Raw genomic sequence first — 11,164 nt, 5'->3', positions numbered from 1 at the left:
CAAATACAAATCCACACACACATTAGGAATGAAGGAACAATAATCAATGAAGCTGATTATATTTTGTTCATCAAATGTTGCTATTTGTTTTATTATTATTTATTGTAGTATGTTATGAACACCATCTCCTGTGTCTCCATTCATTCATATGTGTGAGAGGACTCGCCCTCAGGGAGCAGTTGGAGGTAAAAACATATATTTTTTTCAAGCTCAGCAAAGTGGACTGTTTCTGTGGCCTTGACAAGGATCGCTTTAGAGAAACTAAAGGAGCCTCTAATTACATTCCAAATCCACAGCACATTCAAATGGAGACTTTGGGTTTTAAGTAACTGCTTGGAAATTATTTGCACGCTTTAAGATGTCAAACTTTAAAAAGGTGCTCTCTCTTTTTCTTTTTTTTTTTTCGACACACAGTTCCAGGCGTTAGCCTTCACAAGAGCTTGAGTGGCAGTGCTGCTGCTCATTTCACACAATCGTCACGTTTTTTACCGGGAAGTCTTTTTTCCGAGGCTGGAGTCAAAACAAAAGGAAAAGAGAAAACAATGTGGGGGTGAACTGCGATGAGGTGAGCAGGTCCAACTAGAGGAGCTGAATACTGAATCCTGCAAACCAGTTCATCTTTGAATATGGTGACTCACGGCCTTTCAGAGGCATACTTAGTGTTTACAGCGGTGACTGGAAATTGGACATGGTTGAACAAAAGGTTACAAAACAGAGGCTTTCAAAATCTGGACATGCACAGCCATATCCTTAGAAACTGGTTGATTTGTGTAGCATCTGTTCCTGTTAGGAATCAGAATCTCACAAGAAAAAAATAATCAGTACAATCTATCCCTCCATCCATTTTCTACCGCTTTATTCTCCACATGAGGGTCGCGGGGGGCACTGTGCCAATCTCAGTTGACAGAAGGCGATAGGCGGGGTCACACCTCCATCGCAGGGCATATCAGTACAATGTTGAAGTAAAATAAGAAGACAGATAATCGCAACAGCAATGTAGATTCATATTCTACATGCAGACCTCGCTCCATATTTCTCATACCTTAGACACATTCATTTTTTTTCCACTCAACACTTATATAGACTCTGCCAAAATCAGCCAAATATACAGAATCCTAACATACATACAGCTTGTAAACCCATTTCCTCGACATGATCAATCTAATAAATAAGTCATAATTACAACATTCTTCATAAAAGGAATCAATTAAACAAAAAAAACAAAACAAAATAAAAATAATAATAAAGAAAAGCTCACAGACCAAAGGAGCAAAAAGGTGGGTGCACACACTGCCTGACAGCTGACACGTAATCTGATTCAGCAAAGATGAGATGCTCTTCATGAGTCAGGACGGGGGGGATTGAATCCAACTTCTGTCAACATGTCACCTTTCCAATCTTTCCCTCCTTATGGCTTATGTCACTCTGACCCGTGTGTTCACTTCCTTTAATAACCACATCCTCACTCTCGAGCTTCCTCTGCTGACCTGTTCGAAGACCAGCGCTGACTTGGTTTGCCATTCATGAGGCAAATGAAAAAGAAAACAAAAAAACTAACAATAACAAACAACCCTGAGCAAGCTTTTAAAAGCATGTTGTTGATAAGAATTCTGTCAATGCTATTGGTATTGAAATCCTCAAGCTTTAACCCCCACTGTGATTGCAAAATAATTTTTGATCAAATAAATTAGGATTAGAATCGCCTTTCCGTGTGAGCAGCTGGGAGGTATGAGCTCCTTTTATCCTCATGGTGTGATGAAACAGTGTTGCCAGATGTACGATAACTATCGGATTTGTACGATAATTTCACCCGCTGTACGATGTGCGATCAGCAATTTCTAAAAAGGCCAAATGTATGATCATTTGTGAATCATCATCATCATCTTATAGGACGTGGTCACTGTGTGACGCATAGACCGTTTACTGTGTGAAGGAATGAGCCGTTGCTTTCTATTCAAATGGCGAAAGCTCTGTGTCAATAGTATCATTTTGCTATTAAATGTAGTATTCTGGCACTTTTGCAAGTTGTTTCAGTGTGTATGATAATATTTGTCAAATATATATATAGATTTTTATATCGACATGAGGCCGATTTTTAAAGTCATCACCTGCATCTATTTAAAAGTACGAGCAGCTACATGTGAAACCCTAAATATACTCATCGTTAATTAAAATACCTTGAGAGTAGTTTGCAAGGCGCCTTGATTAAAATCATATTAAGCTGCAGTTCCGGTATCAAAATCTCCAGCACTCCTCAACAGACACACTCTTAGCAATAATTGAAACAAAACTGCAAAAGCGAACATAAGACGTCTACGGCTTAATATGTAAATGCTAAATTGCTCGATCCATAAATTGAAGAGTTCCACCAGTGATTGCAGATGCACAAATTAAGTATGTGCTGTTGCTGCTTACAGTTCTGAGGCTCCCTGCTAAGAGCATTTTAAAAGCCAACATTACTTGATTAGTTGATTGCAATCTAAATCTCGGGCCTACTTATGATTGATAGTTTTTTTTTAGACTAACAATAAAGATACTTAAAAGGTTTTAATCAGAGTTCCACATAAATAATCACCTCCAACAAAAATAATCATTTATTTTCTAGTCGTTTCTGTCTCAGGTTTGTCAATGATGTCCTTCTAGAGGCATTATATTACACCAAACCAAACAGTGTCTGCAGCAATTTTACAGTTCGGCAAAGTTAATAAAAAAAACAATATCAACCTCTGGCATGGCAGCACTTTTCAAGGTGAATCAACGTGCACAATTAGCCGATCTCTAATTCTGCTGACACCCAATGATGCATAAGGCCCGAGGACAAATATATAAAAATCCATCTTTCAAAAACTATTTCATGAACGTCCCATATCTCTATTTTTGACATCTTATATACAGTAACTCAGAGGCAGTGCTAGCGGTCGTTCAGCCGCATCCTTCATCAGTGATAGCGAGAGCAAATGGGAGCAAGCGAGGAAGATTAGCTAGAGAATAATTTGGTTTTTGAAGCTGCGGTTCAGGTCTTTGTGAGGGAGGACAATTGAGTTGAGTATAATCACCTCGGAGGGGATAGTCACGTTACAACCTGGAGAGACAAACACAAACCGTTAAGAGTTTTACATCTCACTCCGACAGAAGGTTTTTTTTATATAATATTTGTAATTTATACTTTTCTTTAAAGCTGCAGTGCATAGGTTTTGATGATTTATTTGTTGCTGATGAAGTATTATTCTGCCTCTATTTGGTCTGCATGAACAGAAACAATGTAGCATTATTATCTGAAATTTGCTTTGTCAAGCAATACTATCAGACCTGACCTGTGTTTGTGCTATCTGGTACATATTGCACTGTTTCATAAGGGGTATTTTATTTAATTTTAATTACATACATATATATATAATTACTTTTAATATTTTTGTAATACTTTCTTGCAACTGCATATCACTTAATCTGGCATAGAGCAACTGTGTGACAATTTCCTCCAAGATTAATTGAGTATTCTAATTCTGATTCTGTGTTGCTGTTGCCTCCATCTGCCTGTTCATTATGTCGACGGGAGACTGGAGATGTAAACACTGCTATACTGAGAAAGACAGAGAGAGTTGTGTGGAGTTGATAGGCTTAATAAGATTGTGTGCGCTACAACGACAATGAATGTTTGAATCTAACAAAAATGTGTATGTATTTAAAAAGGTACGCACTACAGTTTTAAATAAACACATAACACAAACATAGACCTGATTTTCTGTGGCAAAGAACACAGAAAAACTACTAAAAGTACTATCTTGAAAGGTGATATTTGGGAAATTCTCCGCACAGATGTACAAAAACAATGAGAAGTTAACACTAAAATAAGACAAATGTTAGCTGGATAATGCCAATCTTTGAATTGCTATTATTTATCAAGTTATGACAAACTTTGGTAAAATGTGAGCTCTCATTTGGACATTTGTTGACAAGAATACCTTTTCTGACAAAGTATATGCAATATTCAGTGAAGGTCAGCGTGCACTTACCGAGAATAGTAATTGAGGGCGTGAGTTTTCCTTCTCTGAAGAGGGTCTCGCTGTCTATCTTTGCATAGGGATCATTGGGGTTTGGGTCACTTGGGGTTCCTTCCACTCTTGCCCACTTGCCAATGGTGCTATCCCATCCCACAATGCTGTTCAAAACACAGCAGTGGTCCTTCATGGAAAAAGGAAAAAAGACAAGTTAACACTTAGATAAAGTTTTAAAAATATTCAAGAACAGGTTTGGAGCTTGTCCATGCTTGTATGCCGTGTTGAGACATCGAGGACCACTTCACATTACAATATCGTAACAATATGGTAATATAATAGTAATATTTTTTTAATAGGAGCATAATATTGTCGTAATACCATTTCTTATTATACTATTTCTATACTAAATCTCAATTGAAAATATTTTGATGAATTCCAACTGTATAATGTCATAATTTTCATTTACACGTCTTAACAGTTATAATCATTAATAATCATGGTTTTAATGTACTATTATCACTTTATTACCACACTTGAATTTGAAATGAGACAGTATTACCATAATATGTCCTACTTTTAACAGAGTTATTGTCATGCTGTTACCATGTTTTGAAGAAAAAGTGTTACCAGACATAAGAAACAACAGTGATCAAATCAGAGTACTGATTAAAAAACAGGAACAGTTTAAGTAGAAGTAGACTTCAGCTCCCTGCAGGAAATATGCAATAAACGCCAATAAGTCACCAGCAGTCTAAATTCATTTCAGAGGCAGCCAGTCGTCACCACAGACATGAGATTAAATTACGAGAGTCTCTGAATCGTTAAAAATGACATCTTTGTGAGAGGCACAAGCCACATTACCCCTCATGTGATATAAAAGTTTTAAATACATTTCAGAGCAGTCCATGATGAAGTGGAGATAATGTAAGAAATCAAATGTAAAAATGTCATTGAACAGGCAGACAAAAGTCCAGTTTGACTTGAAACTGGACTTGAACTGGATGTTTTGTAACTTAAAATTCAGCATATGTTCACTTGTTTTGGCAAATAATTTGAAATGACACTACGGTCCATGTGTATTACACTCCTACTGTAGCATGGCAATGAAAAAACACTAAAAATACAAGAGGAAAATGTATGCAGCTAAAGAAAATCTGCCAAAGCAGACGGGAACATTTAGAATGACTATTGTTGGTTCAATATTGTGTGTATACAGAGACTCACCTGGAGATTTGCACCATGTAGGATGATGGATTCTCGAACTCTAACCCCAGCACCAATAGTTACTCCTGTGCCAATGGAGACGTTTGGACCCAACTGCACAGAGAAAAGTAGAAATGACCTTAAGTTCTAACAACTGCACCTATCTACTTGAAGCTTCCCAGTAGAATGGATGACAGGAAAATTAAAACAGATACTGTGACGCTGTGAACATTATCAAACTCTTACCAGTGCAGTGGGGTCAATATTGGCTGTGGGGTGGATATAGACATTACCTGAAGAAGCAGGAAGAATACAATAACTTTCAAGACTCATGTTTGTGTAAATATGAGGGAAGAAAAAAAACCAACTACCGAATTATAATGAATCTCACCACTTATTTTGGGACTTCCTTCTTTATTTGAAGCCAGTCTTTCAGGATGGGTTGTGTGATACTGGTTGAGGTACAATCGGCTGGCATAAATGGCAGATCTGTGAAAAGTTAAATAAAAAAAGGCCCATACTCTACTTTCAAGCATTACACATGTCTCTGTGGTTATTCCAAGGTCTCTGTCACTGAATAATTACTAAGTAAACAGAAGTTTGTTGTAACTCTGTTTTTGAGGAGGGGTCATCTTGGAGGTGATGAGCTACAAAACCCTCTCTTTCCTCCAGATGCTCTCTCTCACCACCAGCTCACACACACCATCCCTGTGGGCCTCGAGGCACGGCACGGCTGTTTGTTCTATTTTTACTTTATGCACTCACACATCTATACATGCCTACACTGACTGATGACTGACACTGGTGCATCTTTCCATCTTTTGTAAATAAATGTTGTTATTTTTCACTCGACCTCGTCTCCTCTCCCATTTCTGTTGCAGCCTAAGAGCCAGGCTGTAACAAATGTCTATATCTATCATTTTAGGGTGGTTCAATGTCTCTCCTCTCCTCTGGCATATGGGAGGCAATGGGGTCTTAATGTTAGAATGATGACTCCTGTGTAACCTGACAGCATTTATGACACATTTACTCACCCTGCAGATTTAATCTGGCTCCAGAAGCTGAGTGTTTTATACACATAGAGTTTGCCCTGTCCTGCCAGGGCAGTGAAAATGTCCTGCTCCAGTCTGATGGCTTCTGCTCTGTGCCAGCCATTGGTTGGCTCCTCTCTGCAAGAGACAGATAATCAGTTTATGGTGCTGAGTTACAAACCAGGGGCAGAAGCCTCATGTATTAAAATAAAATCATGGACCAAGAGTTAGAGGTTGAGTAAAAGTTTGAATGAAAAACAAGTTAAAATGACATAAAACACATAAAACACTGTATTTAATTTAGTTCATTTTAAAGCTTGAAATTACAGTACATGATCAAACCATCTCAGCCAACATCCGGCACAGGGGGCAAAACATGCAGGATTTAATGAAATAGTATTTTATTTTTTTTAAATATGTAACTCAGTTTCCTAAAAGTAACCTGAGCACTTTGATTTTGATTTTGACACTACACAGCCAAAGATCCACATACAGACTTACAGGATCTGCAGGACTACAGTGCAGCCTAAGAATGAATTGCAATGGCTTTCACTTCAACCTTGCACTTAAGTTTTTCATTGTCCTTAAATATTTAGTTCCATGCAAAAACGAACCCAGTGAATTTGTTACCTCCAAATAAAAAATATTTATTAGCCTATAAACCAGGAAATGAAATAAGAGCACCAAGTTAAAATGCATCATTCATACTAAAAACTACAGTGTCAGTACTGTGTTGAAACCAAACCAAAACTCATGGGGAAGAATCCATGTGTTCCATATTAATTCAGGCTCTGGCATACATTATTGTGAAAGTCCCAAGATGAAAAGGAATATTTTAAAGGGTTGCACCTATAATCGAAGTTTTACCAAAAAGGAGAAGACGTGGTTTGAGGCAAAGAAGTCCCCAAGAGACTTTGTAGTGCAACATTTCTTTGAAGTCTCTATGATATATTTAGCAATTGTGCTGATCTAGTGTCCAGTTTGATTTAAGTGCTATTGATATCAGCAGGTGAATTATACGCACTGTTGTTTGACTTTCAGTAATGTATTAAAAACGTCCTTGTGGTGTCAAATATTAGGTCTAATAGACCAGTGAATATGAAAACAAGTAAAAAATGTTTTTGTCTACAAAAAAATGGGGGGAGAAATAAAGAAGCATCAAATCTCCACAAAAGAAAAACAAATATATTACTGACATTCCAGAGTGCAAACTCAGACACATAAAGTATCTATAGATTATACAAAGATACAAAATATTGTGTGTATTGTGTTATAGAGTTGATATTAGGGGATTGCTGCAAATGTCATGTGAAATATGGAGCCATTACCAGCAGGTGGTTAAGTTAAACTTGCTTTGTCCGAAGGTCATGAAATCTTTGCAGTTACACCTCGAGTATAAGTGTGCTAGTTAGCTCTCACCAACTTCCAAGCAACTGAAAAACAGTACTGGCTTTAACTTAACATTTAATTGTCAGAAACAAAGCACATACATGTATGTACCTATTGACCGGTACAGAGATTCTCCAACAATTATCCTACTGTGCCTATTTAAAATGGCAAGGTGCATAATTTATCAAAAACGTGCAAATAAAGAGCCCAAACAACACTCACAAAGCATCCTATTCAATCTCAGCCTTGTTGTCTCTAAAGCTCACACCACACACTAATTGCTCTAGAACCACACTGTGCAGCATAAATGTACCAACTTACCCATCATATGGATATCTGATGAGTGTGAGATAAAACAAATCATGGTTGGGAGGATAAAGGAATGAAAAAAGACAAATGAAGAAGAGCAAAGAAATAGAGTGACTGGTATTCACATGCACTTTCAAGCACAGGTCCCACAGCGAGGAAGCACATCAACTCACAGTAACATGTCCTGTTGATTCTTCTGGAAGACTGCACCGATATGCTGGAAGATGTCTTGGTTAAAGAGGTATATACCGCAGTTGATGATGTCACTCACGAATGTGCCTGGCTTTTCTACATAATGCAGGACCTGCATTATAAAAGAGGAGCAGTTAAGATTCAAGTTTAAACAATACTGAAGAACCTGCTTCAGGAAACAAAATAGGAATAATCCGTACCTCATTAGTTTGCTCGTTTTCAACAATACAGCCGTAATTCAAGGACTGCTTTCTGTTTGCCTGATGAGAGAAGAAACATGCTATGTTTTAGCACATATAAACCTTTTTTACATCAAAGAATCAAGATTTGATGTACAAACTTCAATATGGTCCAGATGCTAATGCTGAACAAAATATCTCACCGTTGTCCCAAGGATGACAAAACTGTTTGGTTCTCCATGTTCCTTCTGGAAGGTGAGCATCTCTGTGAGAGGAAATGCTGACGAGATGTCTGCATTCATAACAAAGAAAGCCTCTGGATTGCCAGAGACAATCTGATCTCTGAAGTGATAGATTCCTCCTCCAGTGCCCAGCGATGAATACTCCTGCAAATACCTGCAGTGGAAAGTCCAGAAGAACAGACATACCTATGGTCAGTCAGGCAAAGTGGTGCAAGGTGCACCTCATCCAGAAAATGTTCTATGCTTTGTACATAAAACACATACTTAATGACAATAATTTTGCCGTCTGCATAATACATAATCACTACTCAAACAGTCTATCTATGTATATATGATTTTAATAATGGTCTACATTCAGAAATATAACTATGTCTGAACTTGTTTCGTGAGATGGCAAGGAGCTCTTTTGTTTACCCCCTGTCTGAGCTCTATAGATTACCTGATAGAAATTTTAAACTCTTGTTGTGCATTAACCAGGAATCTGGTTAGTTCTTCATTTGGCTGATAAAAGCCGATGAGTAAAATCTCCTTCATATTTGGTACCTGGAATGCAAATGGTATTAATATAGGACATCTTCCATGAAAGGACATTCAAATTACATTATATATACAATATATACAATTAAATTATACTATAAAATGACTGCTATTATTACACTATTATTGCACAGGCACTCACCTTCACACACGCTTCAATGTGGTGCTGTAACATGGGCACACCGGCTACTGGAAACAAAGGTTTGGGAACCTCAAAAGACAACGGCCTGAACCGTGTGCCTGCAAAGCAATGAAGTAAATTAAGTTAAGTTAGCAATCAAGTTAAGAGTTCACTACTCTTTATTTAATCAACCAGCTGTCAGAAAATATAAAGTTAATAACTGACTAATGATCACAGTATTATTTAAAGGCAAAATAACTGAAAAAAATTTTTTATTTACTATTCCATTTATAACTTTATCCTCCACCGGCGGGAGCATTCATCATTAAAATAATGACCTGATTCATCAATAAGTAAAATATACACCCCTGACACCCAACACAAAACGTTCAAAACACAAAACGTTCTCCTAAGGTTAGAACCAAACCAAAAACTAACATTTAGAGAACGTTCCCTCAGGGTTATACAGAAGCCTAACAATCCCTAAATACTAAACTTTTATTAACAAAACTGCATTTTTTGTATCTTGTATCAAGATATACAAGATACAAGATATATATTTAAGTCGTGCACAGCAACAGGCTGTCAGTTAGTTGTGGTCTATTATTAGGCAGGTGTGCTGTCATTATGCCACGTCAGTGATACAAACAAGCTCTTTACGGCTCTTGTTAGCATTAGCAGCCGAGCTTCCCTCAAACCACACTCGCGCGTGTTTGTGTGTGTGCGCCACACACACAACGGACTACAAAATATGTGAGGACCGACATCTTTTCGCTCACCTTTCTGAGGACCTCCGATTAAAATAACTGCTTTCAACATCTTGTGGCAGCAGGAGATATGAGACGAAAACAACCTGACAACTACTACCTCCAGCTGTTCTGTAGCTATTTCCGCTTCCGCTTCCGCTTCCTAGTAGTGACGTCAATGAAATTAGTTTGAAAACGCGGAGCGGATAAACCATGGATGGGACAGGCCGGAAAAACTCAATTGTGTGTGCCTGCAATGCCGGAGACAGTAGTTTCAGGCGGCTACCGATTGCGCCACCTAACGACGGTCTAGAAACTGCAGCGTTTTTTTTTTTTTGCATTATCAAGAAAAGGGTTATTCCACCCAATTACCAACTACTTCATTTTAAAGGTTTACTTCACCCAAATACGAATACATAAACATAAGAGTTGAATGTGTCCCCATTTGTGTAATAAACATAATTACCTAATTTTCAGGTATATCATAAACTATGAAATTTACAATTACTTGAGCTCAACGAGATGTTTTTACAATTTGAGAGAGAGAAGGCATGTGTTTTTATTTCATATATGATATGACTTTAGCGATACAAATTTCCATGCATTTGTTTTATTTTTGTTATTTGTGTTACTGTTTTTTACAGTAACACAAATACATAACAGAAATAAATGGATAGAACTAAAACAAACAAATCAACAGGGTTCCCTGAACATTGGGATTGATACATCCGGCGCTGAGCCCAGGCATTCTGCAGTTTTCTTTGTTGGACACAGGAGAAAAATAAATTAAAAAACAAACACATGTACAAAAAAGGCTATAAACAATAGATCTAAATAACTGACTAATACAAATCCCAAAACTAAACATCTAACTTTTTATATTGTAATCTCAAAAGGCAGCAAATGACTGATAAACAGGTATCCTATGCTGTCCTCTGACCTTCATCAAACATTCATAGCTTACACATTCTTGTAAATTAGGAAGCTCATTTTCCCTCCTGCTGTGCCAATCCCAGCTGACATGGGGTGAAAGGCGGGGGGTGCACCCTGGACGGGTTGCCAGCCCATCACATAGAGACAAACAACCATCCACTCTCACAGTCAATTTAGAGTGTCCAATTTGCCTATCCCCATATTGCAGGTTTTTTGTACTGTGGGAGGAAACTGGAGAATGTAGAGAAAACCCACGCACACATGGGGACAACATGCAAACTCCA

The 11,164-nt window shown here is 37.7% G+C and overlaps 1 protein-coding gene across 2 annotated transcripts; it reads right to left on the bottom strand.

Moving 5' to 3' along the window:
* Nucleotides 1–386: 386 nt before the first annotated feature.
* On the bottom strand, nucleotides 387–10,088 carry LOC122765054 (mannose-1-phosphate guanyltransferase alpha-A). Of its 2 annotated transcripts, XM_044019118.1 has the most exons (13): nucleotides 9,981–10,088; nucleotides 9,223–9,320; nucleotides 8,983–9,086; nucleotides 8,505–8,697; nucleotides 8,323–8,382; nucleotides 8,104–8,234; nucleotides 7,943–7,957; nucleotides 6,236–6,370; nucleotides 5,593–5,690; nucleotides 5,448–5,494; nucleotides 5,223–5,315; nucleotides 4,014–4,182; nucleotides 387–3,082 (listed from the first exon to the last, which is right to left on the bottom strand). In XM_044019118.1, the coding sequence occupies exons 1-13, from the start codon at nucleotides 10,018–10,020 to the stop codon at nucleotides 2,982–2,984; spliced, it is 1,284 nt and encodes a 427-aa protein (XP_043875053.1). In that variant the 5' UTR covers nucleotides 10,021–10,088; the 3' UTR covers nucleotides 387–2,981. The 2 variants fall into 2 exon arrangements, with proteins under 2 accessions (XP_043875053.1, XP_043875054.1); XM_044019119.1 differs by lacking the exon at nucleotides 7,943–7,957.
* Between the last annotated feature and the right edge of the window lie 1,076 nt (nucleotides 10,089–11,164).

The sequence above is a fragment of the Solea senegalensis genome, linkage group LG2, assembly GCF_019176455.1.
Source record: "Solea senegalensis isolate Sse05_10M linkage group LG2, IFAPA_SoseM_1, whole genome shotgun sequence".
Classification (NCBI taxonomy): Eukaryota; Metazoa; Chordata; class Actinopteri; order Pleuronectiformes; family Soleidae; genus Solea; species Solea senegalensis.
Note: the sequence above shows the minus strand (reverse complement) of the source record. Positions and strands in the feature narration are given on the sequence as shown.